General features: G+C 42.6%; 2 protein-coding genes across 2 annotated transcripts; both read right to left on the bottom strand.

The window, feature by feature from the left end:
* Positions 1–1,389: 1,389 nt before the first annotated feature.
* On the bottom strand, positions 1,390–8,016 carry LOC129826358 (TRAF-type zinc finger domain-containing protein 1-like). The gene is made up of 12 exons (XM_055886993.1): positions 7,737–8,016; positions 7,320–7,356; positions 6,427–6,562; positions 6,243–6,296; positions 5,715–6,156; positions 4,374–4,673; positions 4,113–4,177; positions 3,206–3,460; positions 2,804–2,942; positions 2,446–2,653; positions 2,176–2,242; positions 1,390–2,084 (listed from the first exon to the last, which is right to left on the bottom strand). Exons 2-12 carry the CDS (start codon positions 7,352–7,354, stop codon positions 2,046–2,048), a joined length of 1,740 nt encoding a protein of 579 aa, XP_055742968.1. The 5' UTR covers positions 7,355–7,356; positions 7,737–8,016; the 3' UTR covers positions 1,390–2,045.
* A 306-nt stretch (positions 8,017–8,322) lies between these two features.
* mob1a (MOB kinase activator 1A) lies at positions 8,323–25,196 on the bottom strand. The gene is made up of 6 exons (XM_055886996.1): positions 24,926–25,196; positions 24,217–24,383; positions 21,502–21,595; positions 11,315–11,448; positions 11,054–11,217; positions 8,323–10,787 (listed from the first exon to the last, which is right to left on the bottom strand). The coding sequence occupies exons 1-6, from the start codon at positions 24,937–24,939 to the stop codon at positions 10,710–10,712; spliced, it is 651 nt and encodes a 216-aa protein (XP_055742971.1). The 5' UTR covers positions 24,940–25,196; the 3' UTR covers positions 8,323–10,709.
* Between the last annotated feature and the right edge of the window lie 278 nt (positions 25,197–25,474).

Genomic DNA, 25,474 nt, shown 5'->3' with positions numbered 1-25,474 from the left:
TCTGGCGAGCCCATGTAGGGCTGTGCGGCCTCACAAAGAAAAGCCACCCCACATCATGACTGACCCACCGCCAAACCGGTCATGCTGGAGGATGTTGTAGGCAGCAGAACGTTCTCCACGGCGTCTCCAGACTGTCACGTGCTCAGTGTGAACCTGCTTTCATCTGTGAAGAGCACAGGGCGCCAGTGGCAAATTTGCCACTCTTGGTGTTCTCTGGCAAATGCCAAACTTCCTCCACGGTGTTGGGCTGTAAGCACAACCCCCACCTGTGGACGTCGGGCCCTCATACCACCCTCATGGAGTCTGTTTCTGACCGTTTGAGCAGACACATGCACATTTGTGGCCTGCTGGAGGTCATTTTGCAGGGCTCTGGCAGTGCTCCTCCTTGCACAAAGGCGGAGGTAGCGGTCCTGCTGCTGGGTTGTTGCCCTCCTACGGCCTCCTCCACGTCTCCTGATGTACTGGCCTGTCTCCTGGTAGCGCCTCCATGCTCTGGACACTACGCTGACAGACACAGCAAACCTTCTTGCCACACCTCGCATTGATGTGCCATGCTGGATGAACTGCACTACCTGAGCCACTTGTGTGGGTTGTAGACTCCGTCTCATGCTACCACTAGAGTGAGAGCACCGCCAGCATTCAAAAGTGACCAAAACATCAGCCAGGAAGCATAGGAACTGAGAAGTGGTCTGTGGTCACCACCTGCAGAATCCCTCCTTTATTGGGGGTGTCTTGCTAATTGGCAATAATTTCCACCTTTTGTCTATTCCATTTGCACAACAGCATGTGAAATTTATTGTCAGTGTTGCTTCCTAAGTGGACAGTTTGATTTCACAGAAGTGTGATTGACTTGGAGATACATTGTGTTGTTTAAGTGTTCCCTTTATTTTTTTGAGCAGTGTATATGTAACTTGGAAAGTCCTGTTATGCCGAAACGTGCGGGGGGGGGGGGCAGGACCGAGGTTGGGAAACCCAGCTATAGGATGTCAACCTCATGCAGACAAATGAATATGCTGAATTGTGGATGTTTCAAAGGCAGCGGCACAAATAGCTGAGTAGAGTGCGCCCACCAGTGAACAATATGAGAACTACCTGAAGGCAATCGCCGATGGCCATCCCTATGGGGGCTAAAGTGCCTTCAGAAAGTCCGACATCAGTATCTCTAAAGAAGGGGAAAATAGAGAACCATTGACAAAGTACTCACTTGAATCTCAGCAAAGCTCCCTCCGGTCATACTACAGTAACCAGCAACATATGTGATATGTGCAGTTTTTACATGTGGAGGGTTCAAAGCATTATAGCCAATTATGATTATAGGAAAATAGCGATGTGATTAACACTTAGTATTGAGGACACTCTTTTACATTAACAGTCATCCACAAGCACCAAAACACTGATACTAAGGATTTATTAAAAGTATGAAGATAATATCACAAAGCATACAAAAAACAAACAGTTCAATAGGTGCAGCCCTAAATACAAATAATGCTTTGATACTGTATGTGTCATTGATTTTGTATTATTCAGTGAAGAGTACAATTTCTTTGTGGAGCTTTAAGATTTCTTACATACCTGTATACATTTTTACATAGGTTTTTCAAGAGTATATTAAGGTGGGTTTCCTAAATTCTATACAATTGATATTAAAAGTTTAAAACTTAAAAGATTACAAAAAGCTGAAAGGTATATGACAAACTATTGGAATCATTCAAATATTTAAGTTTGATTCTTTAGACTTTAAAAGGGAAGAGCAACTGAAACATACACACAGGCAATAAAGAGACTCTGGTCGTGTTCCAGGAGGACTACATTGCATTGCATCAACCACTGGTTTGCGCCACATCTTCTGTTGCACAATCTGGCATCAGATTGTTAAACAATGTGGTTTGCTGATATGTTAAACACCTTCCCAAGTGTAGTGAGATCTGGCAGGCATCGGCAATGTAGCCAGCCAGTAACGCCACCACTGTTAGAGTGACAGACTACAGCACACACAAAAAGCATTTGGTGATTGTCTGCAGCTCTTTCCATCGACAGCCTTGCCCTCACTCATCTTCCTGTTCTTTGTTTTGCTTCTTAGGCACCTAGAAATGAATGTTGATACAGAAAAACATTCAACTATAAACAAATAATTACGGCCACCATAGAGGCTCTAAAGAAATAAGGATTGTTTACCTTTGATGGCCCTGCATTCCTTGGTCCTTTAATCCTTGGTCCCTCATTATTTTCTCTTAGGGGAGGTCTGGCAGATGGATACAACATATTTCATTACATTTGGAAGCCTTATCACTATATTATACAAAATAAAACACTTTCAACCCTAGTTCTGTAACACAAGACGTAATCCAAATATGATGTACCCAAACAATTTCAAATGAAGTTGTGCCAAATCAAATTAAACAAACGTTAAAATTATATTATTACAGCAAGTGTCATTGTTCTTACCCCACAGCTGCTGCAGAGTTGGATTTGTGGCCTTCACTGAATACCAAGTGGCGCCCCTCTGCCTCACTCCCATGCTGGGGCCTGTTCTTCACCTGAGGATCACAGTTTGAGATCTTCCCTGGAATGGGTAGCCCACTGTGGACTCTCTGCCATTCATTTGGGCTTTGCACCTGGGGCTTCTCTCTTTCCAGCCCATTCAAGGGGACCGCTTTAGACGCAAGCATGAACACACAAAATTTGATGTAAAATTTTTACATCGGTGGATAGATGGAACCCAAGCAACATCGACTTTGTTTTAAAGCAATCAGTGTTGTTCAAAATGATTGTGCATTGGTGAACATGGGGTTCAGTGTCTTACATTGGTGCTTGAGTCTCCTCTGCACCTCAGAGGAGCTCCATCCACGGCTCTCTTTGAGAGGAAGAGATGGTTTTTGAAAGGACACTTTGTTGACCTTATCCACTAAGGGAGCCGTGCGAGGTCGGAAGTCACATTTATCCTGTAAACAAAGTGTCAGGCTATACTCAATTACTAGGTAATTACTATGGAACAGCATGTTACCGCAATGAAAATACTGGAGTAATTACAATGTTAATACACAGGAATGGGAGCAAAGTGTTGTTGGATTTTTTCTACCCCTGTCAAAACAACTGTTTTCTCTCTCATTGGTAATGTGACAGGACTATTTGACCTTAATGGCATACACTATTTGAACATGATCTACATTATACAGCACCATCTCTTGCAGTGTAAATAATGTACCTGGTGGTGAAAGACAACGGCCTCCTCCAGGGCTACTCCACAGAACTCACATGGAATGACCACGTCTCTCTGTAGTGGACTGGCAGGTGGACTACAGGAGAGCGGGGAGACTGAACGGGGGAAGTTGGGGAAGCTAGGGGTGTCAGGTGGGATGTGCAGAAGACCACCAGCACCCCTAGCAATCCTGTCATCATAGCATGGAGACGGAGGTCGCTTGCTGAAAGATGCAAAGGCTGAGGCAGGACTACAGCCAGTCTGAAAGCCAACAAAGACAGGTGTGAGGGGGGGTAATGTATTTCTGCTAACCAGATAGGCCGTGGCTAGCTACCCTCAGGTGATTACCACATGATACACACTATCAATGAGCCCTGAGATGGAAAATTACTAACAGTTCTAACAGTTACACATTTTGGCATTCCTCAATAACTATTTACGTTACATAATTATGTTCTTAAAGGGGATACCAAGTGCAAGACACAAACTGGACAGTGACCAATAATAAATTGTTTTTGTGTTGTGTTATTTCTGTATGTCAGTTTGTTTTGGATAGATTGTTTGCCTTCGTCCTTAGTTTGTGGATCCCTCTGTGAGAATGAATGTATGTGGATTTGTGTGTGTGGAGAGGGAATGTATATTGACTTGATTGAGTTCTGTAGAAAAACAATGCAAAACAAATTGTCAAAAACAAAAATAATAATTAACTGTACTCAGGAGGGGATTCTAGGGAACTAGTCCAGAGGGAGCAAACAAGAGCAACGAAACAATGTGCACTCACAGTAAGGAAGGGGCATGAGTTTATAACCAACTGCTGCAGCATGTAAAGGAAATTGATTCCCTGGTCGGCTCAGGCTCAGCCTCCATGGCGTTAGCGTGACTTGTAGGCTAAGCAGCAAAAGATCCTTCTAACCTGGTGTAAAATGAGGTCCTCTTCAGGAAACAGCTCCTCACAGAACTCACAGGGCAACATGGTGTCTACATGGGAGAAAAAGAGCAGAGAAATAATGGGTAAAGTTAGAAATATGATTTTATTCCGAACTTGTTTTTGATCATGACAGGGTTGAAGATAGTCAAAATGTAAAAGGGAGAGGAGGGCAGCATACTGTAACAATATCAATCTCACATGAAAACAAACAAGGACAATAACTGGTATTTTAGTATAGCATCTGACCTGTCTGGTCATGTTCTGGTGCTGTATTGGTGCCAGTGGTGATATGTTGGTAGTTGTTATTAGGGGGAGTGATAGGAGAGCCGCTGCTGGACATCCTTCCAAATTTGTGGTCCCATACATCTGTCCACAATGCCCCCGCTCCTCCCCCTACATCCCCTGTGTCTCCATCACTCTGCAGGCTAAGGGCCAGAAGGTAGTCCAGGCTGGCAGAGTCTTCTCCCAGTGATTGGTCTGCAGGCCATGCCAATGATGCCATGTTGTTATTGTTGTTGCCCAGCACTGCAGCTTCCTGTTCCAGTACTGGGGTCAACACATGAGATGTTTTTACAGTCACACAAAAAAGTTATTCAATTAAACAGTTTTCTACTTTAATATAGGCCAGGGCGTTTTATCAAACTGACCATCCTACCGATCCTCGACTTCAGCGATGTCCTTTACAAAATAGCCTCCAATACTCTACTCAATAAATTGGATGCAGTCTATCACAGTGCCATCCGTTTTGTCACCAAAGCCCCATATTCTACCCACCACTGAGACCTGTACGCTCTCGTTGGCTGGCCTTCGCTTCATACTCGTCGCCAAACCCACTGGCTCCAGGTCATCTACAAGACCCTGCTAGGTAAAGTCCCCCAATATCTCAGCTCGCTGGTCACCATAGCAGCACCTACCTGCAGCACGCGCTCCAGCAGGTATATCTCTCTGGTCACCCCCAAAACCAATTATTTCTTTGGCCGCCTCTCCTTCCAGTTCTCTGCTGCCTATGACTGGAATGAACTACAAAAACCTCTGAAACTGGAAACACTTATCTCCCTCACTAGCTTTAAGCACCAGCTGTCAGAGCAGCTCACAGATTACTGCACCTGTACATAGCTCATCTATAATTTACCACAAACAACTACCTCTCCCCCTACTGTATTTATTTATTTTGCTCCTTTGGACCCCATTATTTCTATCTCTACTTTGCACATTCTTCCACTGCAAATCTACCATTCCAGTGTTTTACTTGCTATATTGTATTTACTTCGCCACCATGGCCTTTTTTGGCGTTTACCTCCCTTATCTCACCTCATTTGTTCACATTGTATATAGACTTGTTTTTCTACTGTATTATTGACTGTATGTTTGTTTACTCCATGTGTAACTGTGTTGTTGTATGTGTCGAACTGCTTTGCTTTATCTTGGCCAGGTCTCAATTGTAAATGAGAACTTGTTCTCAACTTGCCTACCTGGTTAAATAAAGGTGAAATAAATAAAATAAAAATACCAGACTAAGTTGAAGTAAATGTTTTTTGGGATAATGTGAAAACTTGAACACTTTGTATGAGCCATTGGCAGACTTACAGTGGCTGAAGTCTGTATTCCTAGGGGCAATGTTCCCCCTTTCTCCCAGGCCCACTTGCCCCCGGGTGCTGTTGTGCACTCTGGCCTCCAGTGGCCGTGGCAGGGCCCTGCGGTCAGACGCACTGGCGTTGTTGTTCTTGTGGCCTTCTCCCTTCTGGGCCCTCAGCAGGTTACGGATGGAGTGAGATTCAAACCATGTTCCTGGAGACTGGGTCTCTGCTGGGCTGTGAGTTGCCCGGCTGTTGTTTCTCTCTTGAGGTGGTGTGAGGCTACCACACAAGGCTGGGTGGACAGCTTGCTCCCTCAACATTACATTGCACTTGCAGAATGGACAGGGTTCTGTGCGCGTCCCACAATAATCCTCATGCTCCTTGGACTGACTGAAAACCAGCTCCAGTTCACAGTACTGACACGGCACCATCCGCTGATTGCACTCAGATCTCTGGAAAAGAGAAGTCAGATGAAAATGCAATGAAATACATAATGTGACCATCACAAGGTCTCCATCCTAATACAAGTTGTACATACCTGGTGGGATTCCATGAGGCTTTTCTCAATCTTTAAACCACACTTACATTTCACCTGAAATTAAAATAAAATGTTTGTGAAGCCTCCTGTATAACAATTGTACAGAATCTTTGGGATGATGTTCACTCAAGTTTCTAGTTCACCCACTTCCTGGCTCCTGCCCGCTCCATCGTTAGCACCATACCTGCATGTGCTCTTGTTCCTTGTGCTGCTGCAGATCTGAACGGGGCACTGGCTCTTGGCACACAACACACAGAGCAATATTCCGGCGACAGTGAATCTCATGAGTAGTGAAATTAGCCTCTGGAATGTCATGCTGACTAGAGAGTGAGAGAGAAGAAAATGAGCAAGAAAGAGGAGTCAGACAGAATGTATCTATTAACAACTTCTCAACTTGCCTGAATCTTCATACACTACATGACCAAAAGTATGTGGACACCTGCTCGTCAAACATCTCATTCCAAAATCATGGGCATTAATATGGTGTTGGTCCCCCTTTGCTGGTATAACAGCCTCCACTCTTCTGGGAAGGCTTTCTACTAGACGTTGGAACATCGCTACAGGGTCTTGCTTCCATTCAGCTACAACAGCATTAGTGAGGTTGGGCACTGATATTGGGCGATTAGGCCTGGCTTGCAGTCGGCGGTCCAATTCATCCCAAAGGTGTTCGATATGCTGACATTGCTTCCAGAGGAAGCTTGGAATCTGGTAGAGTGTTGCAACCGAGGGAAAATAAATGTATGCACTATGTGCTTCAACAGTCCCGTTCTGTGAGCTTGTGTGGCCTACCACTTTGCAGCTGAGCTGTTGTTGCTCCTAGACGTTTCCACTTCACAATAACAGCATTTACAGTTGACAGGTGCAGCTCTTGTAGGGCAGAAATTTGACGAACTGACTTGTTGGAAAGCTGGCATCCTACGACGGTGCACATTGAAAGTCATTGAGCTCTTCAGTACGGCCCATTCTACTGCCAATATTTGTCTTTGGAGATGACATGGCTGTGTCCTCGATTTTATACACAAACAGCCGAATCGACTAAGGGTGTCCACATACTTTTGTATATAAAAGCGTACTTACCAATTGGCACAGAACTGTGTGCTTTCATTAGCCATGGCTTGCAGGGACATAAAAAGGGGAGAAAAAAAGAGGATACAATTGCCAAGTGACATTTGAAACTGGGGTGGCAACCAATCCACTTAAGAAATCTGTGGCATCAAAGATCTCCTGTTATAACTAGTTTGTTAGATAGCGATAACTACCCAAATTATTTCTAGAAAGTTCTTAGTATCTTCCCAAAATAAAGAATCGTATCGTGAACGTTAACGTTCGATAATTAGCACACAGGCTAGCTCGAAAACGTTCCCATTTTGTATTGTCATTTGGATGACAATGACAAAGCAAATATGCAACGTAGTTAGCTATCGTTTCTGTTCAATGCCGATAGCTTCGATTTAGCCACATATACCCGTATCTATGAATGAGAAAGTTACATACCTCCAGCTGCTGTGACTTGGTCCCTTGTTTGTTTACTTCGCTGGTAGCTAGGCGTTAGTTGGCTAGTAGCTAGCTAAAGATGAGCCTTTAAATCGCTGTTTTCAATAGCTAATGTGAGAATAAACTTCCTGAGCGACAAGAAAGCCCTTATGCTTACTTTATTTTAGTTTCACCCTAGCTAGCTTGCTGATTTCCAAGAACGTTAATGCAAACCATGTTAGCAAGCGTTTCCTGAAAGTAGCTACCGAGTGACGCACAAGTATCTAGTATCTGATTCGCTAATCGAAATACTGTTGACCAATGAGACCACCCAAAACGGTCAACAAACACTTCGTCAAAATGAATAGTATTTGTGAATGTTGTCTTCTGATAATAACATTTAATTGCCGAATGTTGATTTTGATAACCAATAGCCTAGGACATATTGATGGGAGTGGTTGTTAAAAGTAGTAGTAGATGTGATCTTATGCCAGGCAGAGGGAGAGTGGAAGCAGTGAATGGTCAAAATGGGTTATCAAGAAAAGGTGTAATTTAGTCTTTAAAAAAACTCTCATACCCATTTTAAATAATTTCAATACAAACAATCTCCACAAATTCATTTTAATGTTAATTAAGCTATGAATAATGTAATTTCAGACAATATTTTTAAGGCACAGTTTTGTTCAGATAAATGCTCTGTAAATTATCCTATTTACAGCAGAGTATTGGACTCACAGTTGTAACAATCACATTGCCCACAAATTACCGTGTGTGTGTGTGTGTGTGTATGTATATATATATATATATATATATATATATATATATATATATATATATATATATATATATATATATATATATATATATATATATATAGAAAAAGGTCACACTTTTTAAAATTCCTTAACCAAAGGTAAATTAATTGTTTAACAGCAATATCAAAAATATGATAAAATCTAACTCCAAATCTATGGCATGCCAAACTGTTTTCATTGGATATCTGGAAGGAAAAAAATAGCCCCCCACTCTACCCCAAAAAAGTACACTGGACTTGTTCAAGAAACATATGGTGTGTATTGTCTTATTCCCAACATATCATTGCCTATGGGGAATGTAACAGCACATTCAAAATCAATGTTGAACGTAATCAAATCTATAAGCACACATACTGGCGGTATATCAGGTGACAGATCAAACATAGGCACATATTAGGAAAACTTATGAATATTACAAACATGCTGGAGATTTGTAAAAAACACTAATCTTACAGTTGCTTAAAACCATGTGTTGACTAGTAGACCATATTTTTACATGGATGTATTTTCCAACCAAGGGGCCAAATGAGAAGTTTTTTTTTTTTTTACACAGCTTATTTACATTGCATTAAATTAAAGATTATCCTGTACTTTTCTATATTTTTTTGCCAGTAGTTCTGAAAGTAGCACTAACGAGCCAAGTGGTCCCCGAAAATGACATACTACATCAAGTATGTGCAACACGTCATTGACCTCTCTCACTTTGCTGTGTGAGCATGACGTGCCTCTTGCTAGCTGTCACTCATATGGGAAGGGGCTGGAGCTCATTGGTTGAACTCAAATTGCTAGGGGACTGACCCACTTGGGGGAAAATGGCACAGCACTGATTCCATAAAACAGTCGCTTTTAAACTTGGGATATCGTGGCTAATTGAGGTAAGACAGTAATTCTGCTCATAGATTATGCATGTATGAACCACACATTAACACATCCAGCCCAAAGCAGCAGGTTTAAAAAAACAAAACTTAGTAGTCACGAAGGTTTCGGAGCATGTCTAGGGTATCAAATGGAGTAGCACCTAGACCTTTATACTCAGTCCAAATCAGGAAGAGGGTAAATACTAATAACTTTTTTTTTTTTTTTTTAAATAACATTCCATTTGTGGCAAGGAATTTGGATGGAATGGGATCAATTTAATTTGCGTCAAGGTGGCACAACCAACAGCCCTGCTGCTTTAGCACTGTGCCTGGATTGAACACATAATAACTACGGTGAGTTAACATGTCACACACTCAGATAAGACAAAAAAAACAAAAATGACCTATCACACACTCAACCTTGTCATGTATTGGTGCAAGCACTATTGCTATTATTGCATGCTTGAGTAAAGGTATGTTTAATAAACAATAAAACAAGAATTTACTTGATATTACAATTAAGTACCAGCATAAGGACAAAGACAACCAAGGAATTTGACATAGTAAAAACATAACTGAGGCACATTGTGCTATGAGTGAAATGAGAATGAGTAAGATCAAAATATTCACATTATACTACATTTCATTTGTTTTCAAAATGTCATCCTCTGATATTTTGATTGCGTTCTCTTAAAATACCGTATAACACCTAAGCAGTCAAGTCGAGCACTGATTGTTTATGAACTATGGAAGATTATCTATTTCACAAGTATATCAAAAGTGACGCTGCAAATATTTATTGATCAATATCCCCTGACTTTTGCAACTTTGTTCATCTTAAGTGAAAAAAAATCTAAAATACAAAAACTGTTGCAGATACAAGATCCAAAAAACAGTATTTAAGTACATTGACTAAAAACTCACCTGAAACCATGATAGTTAAAACGTTTTTTGTTTTTTTGTTTTATGTGCTTGTAAATCCTATAGGAAAGAAATGCTGGTTTCCATTTAAACTCCTAAATTATATTGGTCCACAGTACAGGTCAGTAGGTCCCAATTATAGAATTTGTTAACCAAAACTACAAAAAAAAAGACATTTAATATACTACACCCTGGTACATTACCTTAAAGACTAGAGTGAGCTTTAACAAAACAAGCTCTGAAATAATGTCAACAGACAACTAGATGGAGAGAGCAAAAAACTATAAGAGAAAACATACAGGTAATGAATTATGGGAGAAAGAAAAAGACAAAGTGAAGAAGTTACAGAAAGCCAGAGAGAGAAGGGGAGGGGGGGGTAAGAGAGCGAGAGACGAAGGTGTTTATCTGTCCTTGGAGCCCAGTTTCTCAATGAGGTCCTGCAGAGGGGCCAGCTCACGACGATCAATGAGGTTGAACTCCTACACAGACACACAGTAAAATACCACACAAGCCATATGTAATAAAACATAATTTTACCTGCTATACTATATTTACACAGGATAGTAACAAGTATGCTGTTAACCATGAATTATAATTGCACAATACATCAATTGGAATAGAATAGAATTTACTACATTCATGGAAGCATGATTTATGACAAGACTCCTCTGATAGAATCATGACAATCATTTCTAAACAGCAATAAAGAGAACATTTGATATTTGGAATGTATTAGCATTGGCACCTGTACAAAGAAGATGAAGTGTTTGAAGGAGGTGTTGAGGTGAGCCTCCTCCTGCAGTTGCATCACAGAGTCAAAATGCTGATGGTAGATGTGGGCATAGACTCTGAACAGGCGCTTCAGAATAGTCTTGGCCACAGACATAAAGTTCTTGGGAAAGGGCACTCCTAAGGGAGACAGAGCGGGAGTTCTATTATCTAAAAGCCAAAGGTCTAGGCTAAATTTATGAAGGTTTCTAATTTATACGAAGTGAATTTAACTAACCTATCTTGGAGGGAAAGAGTGTCTCATCATCCAGCTGATCCTGCACCCAGGTCATCAGGTAGTCTATATACTTGGGAGCAGAGCACTTGATGGGTTTTTTGATGTTGGTGCCATCCGCCCAGTGGTATTCATACCTTGAGAGAGGTAGAGATGGACCAATAGCGAGATGGAATGAGAATTTTAGTTTAGTTTTAATAATGTGAAATTCTGGCTTTCTCTGAATGTTTTTGGCACAATTCATCATCACTGTTTGTTGGACAGTCACACATGGCTAGAAGAGGGCATCTTCCTAACAAGACTCAGTTTGGAGTATAAAAAGGTTGTCCTATTAGACAGAGCATTTAACCAGTGCACAGATTTACTTTCTGTTCTTAGAAGAGGAGATTTACCATAGATGATTAGTACAGAGTATACTAGAGTAAGATTCAGGAGCTGGAAAAGAGCATAAGAGACTAGCGGAGGTGTTGCTAACATTTACGATAGCAAATTTCAATTTACAAAAAATACAATTACGTTTTCGTCTTTTGAGCTTCTAGTCATGAAATCTATGCAGCCTACTCAATCACTTTTTAAAGCTCCTGTTTAAGGGCCTCCTGGGCCATATACAGCGTTTCTCACTGAGTTCATATCGGACCTTGTAGTCATGGCAGATAATATTCAATTTTTTTGGTGACTAATATTCACATGGAAAAGTCCACAGACCCACTACAAAAGGCTTTCGGAGCCATCGACTCAGTGGGTTTTGTCAAACATGTCTCCGGACCTACTCACTGCCACACTCTGGACCTAGTTTTGTCCCATGGAACAAATGTTGTGGATCTTAATGTTTTTCCTGATAATCCTGGACTATCGGACCACAATTTTATTACGTTGCAATCGCAACAAATAATCTGCTCAGACCCCAACCAAGGATCATCAAAAGTCGTGCTATAAATTCTCGGACAACCCAAAGATTCCTAGATGCCCTTCCAGACTCCCTCCACCTACCCAAGGACGTCAAAAATCAGTTAACCACCTGAGGAACTCAATTTAACCTTGCATAATACCCTAGATGCAGTCGCACCCCTAAAAACATTTGTCATAAACTAGCTCCCTGGTATACAGAAAATACCTGAGCTCTAAAGCAAGATTCCAAAAAATTGGAACGGAAATGGCACTACACCAAACTGGAAGTCTTCCGACTAGCTTGGAAAGACAGTACCGTGCAGTATCGAAGAGCCCTCACTGCTGCTCGACCATCCTATTTCCCAACTTAATTGAGGAAAATAAGAAGCCAACATTTATTTTTGATACTGTCGCAAAGCTAACTAAAAAGCAGCATTCCCCAAGAGAGGATGGCTTTCACTTCAGCAGTGATAAATTCATGAACTTCCTTGAGGAAAAGATCATGATCATTAGAAAGCAAATTACAGACTCCTCTTTAAATCTGCATATTCCTCCAAAAGCTCAGTTGTCCTGAGTCTGCACAACTCTGCCAGGACCTAGGATCAAGGACACACTCAAGTGTTTAAGTACTATCTCTCTTGACACAATAATGACAATAATCACGGCCTCTAAACCGTCAAGCTGCATACTGGACCCTATTCCAACAAAACTACTGAAAGAGCTGCTTCCTGTGCTTGGCCCGCCTATGTTGAACATAATAAAACGGCACTCTATCCACCGGATGTGTACCAAACGTGGAGGTAGCAAAGCCTCTCTTGCAAAAGCCAAACCTTGACCCAGAAAATATAAAAAACTATTGGCCTATATCGAATCTCCCATTCCTCTCCCAAAAAATTTTAAAGCGCAGCAACTCACTGCCTTCCTGAAGACAAATATATACGAAATGCTTCAGTCTGGTTTTAGACCCCTTCATAGCACTGAGACTGCACTTGTGAAGGTGGTAAATTACCTTTTAATGGCGTCAGACCGAGGCTCTGCATCTGTCTTCGTGCTCCTAGACCTTAGTGCTGCTTTTGATACCGTTGATCACCAAATTTTTTGAGAGATTGGAAACTCAAATTGGTCTACACGGACAAGTTCTGGACTGGTTTAGATCTTATCTGTCGGAAAGATATCAGTTTGTCTCTGTAGATGGTTTGTCCTCTGACAAATGAACTGTACATGTTGGTTTTCCTCAAGGCTCCGTTTTAGGACCACTATTGTTTTCACTATATATTTTACCTCTTGGGGATGTCATTCGAAAACATAATGTTAACTTTCACTGCTATGCGGATGACACACAGCTGTACATTTCAATGAAACACGGTGAAGCCCCAAAATTTCCCTCGCTGGAAGCCTGTGTTTCAGACATAAGGAAGAGGATGGCTGAAAACGTTCTACTTTTAAACTCGGACAAAACAGAGATGCTTGTTCTAGGTCCCAAGAAACAAAGAGATCTTCTGTTGAATCTGACAATTAATCTTGATGGTTGTACAGTCGTCTCAAATAAAACTGAAGGACCTCGGCGTTACTCTGGACCCTGATCTCTCTTTTGACGAACATATCAAGACTGCTTCAAGGACAGCTTTTTTCCATCTACGTAACATTGCAAAAATCTGAAACTTTCTGTCCAAAATTGATGCAGAAAAATGTATCCATTATTTTGTCACTTCTAGATTAGACTACTGCAATGGTCTACTTTCCGGCTACCCGGATAAAGCACTAAAACTCCAGTTAGTGCTAAACACGGCTGCTAGAATCTTGACTAGAACCAACAAATGTGATCATATTACTCCAGTGCTAGCCTCTACACTGGCTTCCTGTTAAGGCAAGGGCTGATTTCAAGGTTTTACTGCTAACCTACAAAGCATTAAATGGGCTTGCTCCTACCCAGCTTTCCGATTTGGTCCTACCGTACATACCTACATGCACACTACAGTCACAAGACGCAGGCCTCCTTACTGTCCCTAGAATTTCTAAGCAAACAGCTGGAGGCAATTCTGAAATTCAACAAAATTTAAATCTACCTATGAATCAAATGTATTACCCCCCCAAATTGACAGAATTAAAAATGTCACTGAACCCAACACGGACGAGTTCCATTTTTATGGAATGGTCTGCCTACCCATGTGAGCGACGCAGACTCGGTCTCAACCTTTAAGTCTTTACTGAAGACTCATCTCTTCAGTAGGTCATATGATTGAGTGTAGTCTGGCCCAGGAGTGTGAAGGTGAACGGAAAGGCACTGGAGCAACAAACCGCCCTTGCTGTCTCTGCCTGGCCGGTTCCCCTCTCTCCACTGGGATTCTCTGCCTCTAACCCTATTACAGGGGCTGAGTCACTGGCTTACTGGTGCTCTTCCATGCCGTCCCTAGGAGGGGTGCGTCACTTGAGTGGGTTGAGTCACTGACGTGATCTTCCTGTCTGGGTTGTCACCCCCCCTTGGGTTGTGCCGTGGCGGAGATCTTAGTGGGCTATACTCGGCCTTGTCTCAGGATGGTAAGTTGAAGATATCCCTCTAGTGGTGTGGGGGCTGTGCTTTGGCAAAGTGGTTGGGGTTATATCCTGCCTGGTTGGCCCTGTCCGGGGGTATCGTCGGACGGGGCCACAGTGTCTCCCGACCCCTCCTGTCTTTAAGTATGCTCTCTCTAATTGTCTCTTTTTCTCTCGGAGGAGGACCTGAGGCCTAGGACCATGCCTTAGGACTACCTGGCCTGAACTTCTTGCTGTCCAAAATCCACCTGGCCGTGCTGCTGCTCCAGTTTCAACTGTTCTGCCTGCGGCTATGGAACCCTGACCTGTTCACCAGATGTGCTACCTGTCCCAGTCAACTCTCTAGAGACAGCAGGAGCGGTAGAGATACTCTGAATGATCGGCTATGAGAAGCCAACTGACATTTACTCCTGAGGTGCTGACCCTCTACAACCACTGTGATTATTATTATTTGACCCTGGTCATTTGACCTATGAACATTTTAAAATCTTGGCCATGTACTGTTATAATCTCCATCCGGCACAGCCAGAAGAGGACTGGGCAACCCTCATAGCCTGGTTCCTCTCGAGGTTTCTTCCTAGGTTTTGGCCTTTCTCTGGAGTTTTTCCTAACCACCGTGCTTCTATACCTGCATTGCTTGCTGTTTGGGGTTTTAGGCTGGGCTTCTGTACAGCACTTTGACATTAGCTGATGTAAGAAGGGCTTTATAAATGCATTTGATTGACTAAATTTGATTGACTAGCGGTCTAACACTACAGTGACCTTGAGACCGAAAATAGAACAAGGAGGAACTCTGAGGAAGTGCCAAAACTACACAGAAAAAAATATAAAATGCAACATGTAAAGTGTTTCACGAGCTGAAATAAAATAACCTAGAAAAACGTTCATACGCACAAAAAGCTTATTTATCTCAAATGTTGTGTACATTTTTTTTTTTTTTTTTTTTTTACATCACTGTTAGTGAGCATTTCTCGTTTTCCAAGATAATCCATCCACCTGACAATTGTGGCATATCAAGAAGCTGATTAAACAGCATGATCATTACACAGGTGCATCTTGTGCTGGGGACAATTAAAGGCCACACAAATTTGGTTGTCAGACATCACAATGCCACAGATGTCTCAAGTTGAGAGAGCATGCAATTGGAATGATGACTGCAGGAATGCCCACCAGAGCTGTTAACAGAGAATTGAATGCACAGAGATTCCATGACGAGATCCTTAGATCCACCGCTAACTCATGTTTCAGCATGACAAAGCATGGCCACATGTTGCAAAAATCTATCTGTACACAACTCCTGAAAACTGAAAATAACCCAGTTCTTCCACAGCCTGCATACTCAGACATGTCACCCATTGAGCATGTTTGGGATGCTCTGGATCGACGTGTACGACAGCGTGTTCCAGGTTCAGGGAATATCCAGTAACTTCGCACAGGGAATATCCAGTAACTTTGAAGAGGAGTGGGACATCATTCCACAGGCGCCAACCAATGGCCTGATCAACTCTATGCGAAGGAGAAGCTGCATAAGGCAAATGGTGGTTGTATAAGGAAAATGGCAGTCACACCAGATACTGACTGGTTTTCTGATCCACACCGCTACCCTTTTTTCTTAAATTTTTTTTATTTGTGACCAAGATGCACATCTGTATTCCCAGTGATGTGAAATCCATAGACTAGGGCCTAAAGAATTTATTTCAATTGACTGATTTCCTTATATGAAGTGTAACGCAGTAAAATATTTGAAAGTGTTGCGTTTGTCATTTTTTAGCTGACAAGAATCAATCAAGTGTCTCAGAGAAGGACTGATGAACTAGGCTTCATCTTCCCCTTTAAATCATAATGAATAAGATTATATAATCAGGTCAGCACTCCTGTGAGACGATTTGTGAATATGGGCACAGAAAACTCCAGAAATTATTTGTTATGTACTGCATTAACACTAAAAACATGAAGTGAAACTAACGCAAGGAACAAAAGTTTAAAACTAGGTATCAAAATGTAACATTTGTGTGTGTGGGGGAAGTCAGGCCTGGGCTGACCATAGCAGTGGCATGTAAATAACTGACATATTCAAGTTTAAGTGGAACTGACAGCGTTTTAGCAACATGAAATCGTATTATGATAATATACACCCCCAGGAAGAATATTACAGCTTTTACATTCTGACAAGCAAGCACTTAAATATGGTCATTTTCACACATTCATAGAATGTTTGGGAATGACGTTGAGTAAGGCATTTGTGAAAATTCTATAGCAATATAGTGGGAAAGCGGCTATGCATTTGGACAATTAATAAACACTGCAGCAAATAAAACATGTCTTGTCCAGGACAGGAGTATACACAGACCGATGCGCTATAGCCAATCAGAGATACAATAGGGCTATAGGCAAATAAGCCATTAATCACACGGGCCTGCCATCATTCACTTTTAACTGGATTGTTTGTTTACAGGCAGTAGCAACAGTGCGACTTTAGTTTTTAGTTTTTTTTTTTAAATGGACAAAAAGCCAAACTACACCTGAATGGATTTCTGCAAATATATCTTACATTTGGAAACTTTACAGTCCTATTGATCAAACAACCATGAAAAGGTAGGCTCCCTCTCCCTCAGTTGCCTATACATCAACAATATCAACTAATGTTAGCAAGACCGATATGATCTAAACGAGGAAACAGTAGATAAACCCTCACTTTTTCAGCTTGTAGTTGGCGGTCAAAATTGCACTGATAAACGATGGGGAATAGTAGCCTGCTCGCCCGCCAATGCATGCTTGTCCCAAGCCACGTTTTGACGACTGAATGGGAACTTGCCTCTCCGCCCATTTGACGATGCTAAATACATTTGATTGACAACTAAGAGCTATGCTAAACTGTGGATGACAGTCGTTCAAGTTCAGCCTAGCTAGCAAGCAAAGTGATTCACATTTCTTGCTAGCTAACCAAATGACACCATGTCTTGCCTAGCCACAGAAAAACAATATGAGGGACAAAGTTGGCCACTCCCCCAATGTCATCATCCTAACCAGCAGCTACACTACATTAACAAAAGTATGTGGACACCTGCTTGTCGAACATCATATTCCAAAATCATGGTCATTAATATGGAGTTGGTCCCCCCTTTGCAGCTATAATAGCCTACACTATAATGGGACAGCTTTCCACTAGATGTTAGAACATTGCTGGGGTGACTTGCTTCCATTCAGCAATGAGCATTAGTGAGGTCAGGCACTGATTGACGATGTCGTACCCACAGCAACGATTAAACGATTAAAACAATCCCAAACCAGAAACCGTGGATTGATGGCAGCATTCGCGTGAAACTGAAAGCGCGAACCACAGCTTTTAACCAGGGCAAGGTGACCGGAAACATGACCGAATACAAACAGTGTAGCTATTCTCTCCGCAAGGCAATCAAACAAGCTAAGTCCTAGTATAGAGACAAAATAGAGTCGCAATTCAACAGCTTAGACACAAGAGGTATGTGGCAGGGTCTACAGTCAATCACGGATTACAAAAAGAAAACCAGCCCTGTCGCGGACCAGGATGTCTTGCTCCCAGACAGGCTAAATAACTTTTTTGCTCGCTTTGAGGACAATACAGTGCCACTGACACGGCCCGCTACCAAAACCTGCGGCCTCTCCTTCACTGCAGGCGAGGTGAGTAAAACATTTAAACGTGTTAACCCTCGCAAGGCTGCAGGCCCAGACGGCATTCCCAGCCGCGTCCTCAGAGCATGCGCAGACCAGCTGGCTGGTGTGTTTAAGGACATATTCAATCAATCCTTATCCTAGTCTGCTGTTCACACATGCTTCAAGAGGGCCACCATTATTCCTGTTCCCAAGAAAGCTAAGGTAACTGAGCTAAACGACTACCGCCCCGTAGCACTCACTTCCGTCATCATGAAGTGCTTTGAGAGACTAGTCAAGGACCATATCACCTCCACCCTACCGGACACCCTAGACCCACTCCAATTTGCTTACCGACCCAATCGGTCCACAGACGACGCAATCGCAACCACACTGCACACTGCCCTAACCCATCTGGACAAGAGGAATACCTATGTGAGAATGCTGTTCATCAACTACAGCTCAGCATTTAACACCATAGTACCCTCCAAACTCGTCATCAAGCTCGAGACCCTGTGTCTCGACCACGCCCTGTGCAACTCGGTCCTGGACTTCCTGACGGGCCGCCCCCAGGTGGTGAGGGTAGGTAACAACATCTCCACCCCGCTGACCCTCAACACTGGGGCCCCACAAGGGTGCGTTCTGAGCCCTCTCCTGTACTCCCTGTTCACCCACGACTGCGTGGCCATGCACGCCTCCAACTCAATCATCAAGTTAGCGGACGACACTACAGTGGTAGGCTGGATTACCAATAACGACGAGACTGCCTACAGGGAGGAGGTGATGGCCCTCGGAGTGTGGTGTCAGGAAAATAACCTCACACTCAACGTCAACAAAACAAAGGAGATGATTGTGGACTTCAGGAAACAGCAGAGGGAGCACCCCCCTATCCACATTGACGGGACAGTAGTGGAGAAGGTGGAAAGTTAAGTTCCTCGGTGTACACATCACGGACAAACTGAATTGGTCCACCCACACAGACAGCGTTGTGAAGGCGCAGCAGCGCCTCTTCAACCTCAGGAGGCTGAAGAAATTCGGCTTGTCACCAAAAGCACTCACAAACTTCTACAGATGCACAATCGAGAGCATCCTGTCGGGGTGTATCACCGCCTGGTACGGCAACTGCTCCGCCCACAACCGTAAGGCTCTCCAGAGGGTAGTGAGGTCTGCACAACGCATCACCGGGGGCAAACTACCTGCCCTCCAGGACACCTACACCACCCGATGTCACAGGAAGGCCATAAAGATCATCAAGGACAACCACCACCCGAGCCACTGCCTGTTCACCCCGCTATCATCCAGAAGGCGAGGTCAGTGCAAGTGCCTCAAAGCAGGGACCGAGAGACTGAAAAACAGCTTCTATCTCAAGGCCATCAGACTGTTAAACAGCCACCACTAACATTTAGCGGCCGCTGCCAACATACTGACTCAACTCCAGCCACTTTAATAATGGGAATAGATGGAAATTATGTAAAAATGTATTACTAGCCACTTTAAACAATGCCACTTAATATAATGTTTACATACCCTACATTACTCATCTCATATGTATAGACTGTACACTATACCATCTACTGCATCTTGCCTATGCCGTTCTGTACCATCACTCCTTCATATATCTTTATGTACATATTCTTTATCCCTTTACACTTGTGTGTATAAGGTAGTAGTTGTGGAATTGTTAGGTTAGATTACTTGTTGGTTATTACTGCAATGTCGGAACTAGAAGCACAAGCATTTCGCTACACTCGCATTAACATCTGCTAACCATGTGTATGTGACAAATAAAATTTGATTTGATGTTGGGCGATTAGGCTTGGCTTGCAGTCGGCGTTCCAATTCATCCCAAAGGTGTTCGATGGGGTTGAGGTCAGGGCTCTGTGCAGGCCAGACAAATTCTTCCACACCGATCGACAAACCATTTCTGTATGGATCCCCCTTTGTGCACTGGTGCATTGCTGAAATAGTAAAGGCCTTCCCCAAACTGTTGCCACAAAGTTGGAAGCACAGAATCATGTAAAATGTCATTGTATACTGTAGCGTTAAGATTCCCCTTCACTGTAACTAAAGGGCCTAGCACGAACCATGAAAAACAGCCCCAGACTATTATTCCTCCTCCACCAAACTTTACAGTTGGCACTATGCATTGTGGAAGGTAGCGTTATCCTGGCATCCACCAAACCCAGATTTGTCCGTCGGACTGGCAGATGGTGAAGCGTGACTCATCACTACACAGAACACTTTTCCCCTGCTCCAGAGACCAATGGTGGCAAGCTTTACACCACTCCAGCCGACGCATGCTGATCTTAGGCTTGCCACGCTGAAAGTCACTGAGCGCTTCAGTAAAGCCAATCGACTGCCAATGTTTGTCTAAGGAGATTGCATGGCTGTGTCCTCAATTTTATACACCTGTCAGCAAAGGGTGTGGGTGACATAGCCGAAACCACTAATTTGAAAGGGTGGCCACAGTTAGCTACACGATATGTACAAAAGTATCTAACGTTAGGCTAAATACATAGCTACCTAAATAGATAAGCTAGCCTATTAGCCACGTTATGTCTGACTTGTGATCATTTCCCTTGGTAGTTTGATCGTGTTGGCATTCCCAGCCTTAGTTACATTCGTCCGCTTTTGTCCAAAATAGAGTCATTGAAACTGAAACAGGGCATCCCGAATGGCTGGAGGAAGCAAACAATGTACCAGGTCAGCTGTGATTTACAACCTGGTAGCAATATTTGTTGGACTACAAACATGCATTGGTTTATTAAATGAATCCATGCATTGAACTGCATCCATATATTCTGCCAACAATGCCTTACTCTGTCATTTTGAGTCATATAACTTAATTTTAAAAACCTCTTATAAAGTTGGTTTTGTAGCATGAACTGGGAATTTTATATTTTGACTGATATGATTGTCTGTTTCATATCTGCAAAGTAGTTTAATTTTGTTTAAGTGGAACAGCATTATCACTCTTCAGGTCATTTCAGAGAATACTACAATTTAAAAATAGGGAACATGCATGGAATGTGTCTGATGAAGGTTCTTAAGTCAAAGGTTGGTCAAATTCATCCACAGCAAAAAGGTGTGTGTGGAATTCCCATTTCCATTTGAATAGTCTATCTCCCTGCCCATCTTACCTGGGCCCTGCAGACATCACAGAGCAGCTGGTCTCAGTGCAGAACTCCGTAATGGTGCCGTAGAGCATGTTGATCTGATTGAAGAAGTCCACAGCTGAAACGGAGAACAGACCCTTATTCTACTATTGATTAAATAGCCCCCCCCCCCCCTCAATACCCCATAATGACAAAGTAAAAACAGGTTTAGAAATGTTTGCAAATGTATTCAAAACAAACTGAAATATCACATTTACATTAGTATTCCGACCTTTTACTCTGTTGAAGCACCTTTGGCAGCGATTACAGCCTCGAGTCTTCCTTGGTATGACGCTACAAGTTTGACATGTTTCTCCCATTCTTCTCTGCAGATCCTCTCAAGCTCTGTAAGGTTGGATGGGGAGCATTGCTGCACAGCTATTTTCAGGTCTCTTCAGGGCTGTTCGATCGGGTTCAAGTCCAGGCTCTGGCTGGGCCACTCAAGGATATTCAGAGACTTGTCCCAAAGCCACTCCTGCGTTGACCCTAAGCATTTTGGCAAACTCCAAGCGGGCTGTCATGTGCCGTTTACTGAGGAGTGGTGTTCCGTCTGGCGTTCCGTCATAAAGGCCTGATTGGTGGAGTGCTGCAGAGATGGTTGTCCTTCTCAAAGGTTCTCCCATCTCCACAGAGGAACTCTGGAGCTCTGTCAAGAGTGACCGTTGGGTTCTTGGTCACCTCCCTGACCAAGGCCCTTCTCCCCCGATTGTGGAGTTTGGCCGGGCGGCCAGCTCTAGGAAGAGTCTTGGTGGTTCCAAACTTCTTCCTTTTAAGAATGATGGAGGTCACTGTGTTCTTGGTGACCTTCAATGCTGAAGAACTGTTTTGATACCCTTCCCCAGATCTATCCCTCGACACAATCCTGTCTCTGAGCTCAACTGACAATTCCTTCGACCTCATGGCTTGGTTTTTGCTCTGACATGCACTGTCAACTGTGGGACCTTATGTAGACAGAAGTGTGCCTTTCCAAATCATGTCCAATCAATTGAAATTTACCACAGGTGGACAGTTACGGAAACATCTCAAGGATGACCAGTGGAAACAGGATGCGCCTGAGCTCAATTTCTAGTCTTACATTAAAGCGTCTGAATACTTTTTTATAAAAAAAATTATACATTTTCAAACATTTCTAAACCCGTTCTCACTTTATCATTATGTGGTATTGTGTATGTAGATTTATGAAGGGGAGAGAAAAAACAATTTCAACATAACAAAATGTGGAAAAAGTGAACTGCATACTTTTCCGAATGCGTGGGCACACACCCACCCACACTTGTGGTCAAATATTGGCACCCTTGTACTTTTTTCAAGTAAGTCACTATTTTCCCTAAAAATATTCTCCTGCTGGAAGACCCATGACCTAAGGAGACCCAGCTTTCCGACACTGGGTCAAACATTGCGCTCCAAAATTCCTTGGTATTCTCCTGATTTCACGATGCCATGCACACATTCAAGGCACCCAGTGCCAGAGGCAGCAAAGCAACTCGAAAACATCCCTGAACCTCCATGTTTGACTGTAGAGAAGGTGTTTTTTTCTACAAAGGCTTCATTTTGTTTTCTGTAAAACATACATATGGTGTTCTTTAACAAAATACTCTAATCTGTCCACAGGACATACTCCCAGAAGGATTTTGGCATTTCCAGGTGTGTTTTGGCAAATTGCAGTCGGGCTTTCTTATGTCTCTTTCTCCCCACTGCTGAGAAAGAGACATAAGAAAGCCTGACGGCAATTTGCCAACACACCTGGAAATGCCAAAATCCTTCTGGGAGAATGTCCTGTGGACAGATGGATCTCCTACCATATAATCCCCTTTCATTGAGTTGGCAACGGATGGTGCGAGATGAAACTGTGATACCTTGTTTCTGATAGTCAGCTTGAATCTGTGTGGCAGTTGATCGAGGTACTTTCTCCACCATTCTAACAATCCTTCGCTACAATCATCCATCAAGTTCACTTGCGGCCAAATCCATAGAGGTTGGCTACTGTGGCATGGGCCTTAAACATCTTGATGACATTGCGTACAGTGGAAATAAAAAACATCAAGGTCTGTGAAGACGGACTTGTAGCCTCGAGATTGTCCATGCTTGGCTACAATCTTGCGTATGACTGACCTCAGATAATGATCTGGTTTCTTTAATTTCTCCATGTTCATTGAGGTACACACATCAACAAGAGGAGAATGAGTCCTTTTCTCTATTCAAACTCATTGAATGAGGGATTTTTATATTGCAGGCACCTGCAATTCACCAGAGGTGAGTTCAATTCCAAAGTAAAGGTGAATCACCTGCTTGAAATCGAATTATTTGACTACTTCTGCCAATATTGTCCGGGACATTTTAGGATTTCTTTGTGGAATAAGGTAAGATTTAGTAAATTATTCAGATTTTGGGGTTTTTGTTCAACTGCAAACCAAAGACATACATATGTGGATACCAAAATATTTTTTCATTTAACCAGTTTTCTGGAAGAAATTGTGCATCATTTGAGTCATTTAGCAGACGCACTTATCCAGAGCGACTTATAGGAGCGATTAGGGTTAAGTGCCTTGCTCAAGGGCACCAACAGATTCAAACCAGCGACCTTTCGGTTACTGAAACAACGCTCTTAACCACTAGGCTACTAGACTGTGCAGTCAGTCACCTGTGAAACCTAAAGGCTGTCATTAAGAACAGGTGTCAATTCAATCTCCCTTTACTCACTGTTAACAGCAATCCACTCATTGAGATCTTCCCCCTCTGGCAGCATGACAGCCTGCCTCAGGTTCCCACTCCCCAGCGTTGCCTCTGCATGCTTCAACAACTCGTATTGGTGGGAGCCCTCTGGGATGTTCTTCTTCGGCTTGAAGGTCTTAGACGAGCGACTGCCACTGGATCAATGGAGGAGAGGGAGCTCGAGTCAAACTGATGTTCCACGTTTGAGCTATTAGTGATGAGTTGATGTGTTCACTGCTCAGATATGAAGTCATACTAGTCTGAGAGTCTTCCTGTTAAACACTGTCCTCTAATCAGCAGACAGCAACAAAACAGGAAGGAACCCATGCTATTTATAATTGTTTGCTAGTTAACTTGTTCACTAACGTTAGTTGTCGACATGCTAAAAATGCGTCAATGAGCAGTTCCCATGATGAGTGACACCTAACTTAAGCTAGCTATAACGTGACATGATCGTGTTATTTAGCTAACTAACGTTAGCTCATCTAGCTAGCTGGATAACGTTAGTCACATTTAGCTAACTATATTAAACGTAAGACAAAAGTTACAGCGACAGCTATGACAATCTGTGGTTACATCATGACTAATGAGTATATCTGTCTGCATCTAAAGTTATGCAAAACCATAACTAGCTAGCCAGTTAGATAACGTTAGCTAACTACGAGTAAAAACGTGACATATAACTAGCTTTACTTACAATAGGAAGCTCATCGTTAACTTAGTTTCGGTCGAAAAACGAAGACAAATGCAGACCAAAGAATATCGAAGCTCAAAAGAAAACTGTCGTGTCGAACGTTTCACTGGTTGTTTGGTGAATATACAGCCTTTCTAGCTTCCCTGGTGAAAAGTCTCCGAACTTTATAACCCTTATCACACTTGTCACTGTGTAGTCGTACCCTGAAGAAATAATATTTTGACGTAGATAGTTAGCGCAACATTTTGCTGACATGTACGTTTGTCGCCCTCATATGGACTCTCATGGAAATTATTTCAGTAATTGTTGTAATATGGATGGTTCAGCAGTATTTATACGGTCCTTACAATGCTGGTTTCTTGGGACGTTCAAACTCTGAGGTTACACAATTTAAGTTAAAATTGCTTAGGTTTTTATGTGGGGACGTCACAAGGATTTCGGATAGCACTAGCAGTATTGATACGCAATTACACATCATGCCATACGCATTTATAAAAAATATTTAAGTGTCAGAGAATTCATGACTTCCGGATGCACCTCAGTTTTTTTATG

This window comes from Salvelinus fontinalis, chromosome 28 (genome assembly GCF_029448725.1).
Source record: "Salvelinus fontinalis isolate EN_2023a chromosome 28, ASM2944872v1, whole genome shotgun sequence".
Taxonomy (NCBI): Eukaryota; Metazoa; Chordata; class Actinopteri; order Salmoniformes; family Salmonidae; genus Salvelinus; species Salvelinus fontinalis.
This window is presented reverse-complemented; position numbering and strand designations above follow the sequence as displayed.

Coding starts and splice junctions, on each gene's coding strand:
- LOC129826358 (XM_055886993.1), bottom strand. CDS start 7,354: ATGGCTAATGAAAGCACACAGTTCTGTGCCAATTG. Junction 2,943..3,205: donor CCGTTGTCTTTCACCACCAG/GTACATTATTTA, acceptor CTTTGTTTACAG/GATAAATGTGACTTCCGACC. Junction 2,085..2,175: donor GGAATGCAGGGCCATCAAAG/GTAAACAATCCT, acceptor ATTCATTTCTAG/GTGCCTAAGAAGCAAAACAA.
- mob1a (XM_055886996.1), bottom strand. Junction 11,218..11,314: donor ACTCTTTCCCTCCAAGATAG/GTTAGTTAAATT, acceptor TGTCTCCCTTAG/GAGTGCCCTTTCCCAAGAAC. Junction 10,788..11,053: donor ACTTCATCTTCTTTGTACAG/GTGCCAATGCTA, acceptor GTGTCTGTGTAG/GAGTTCAACCTCATTGATCG.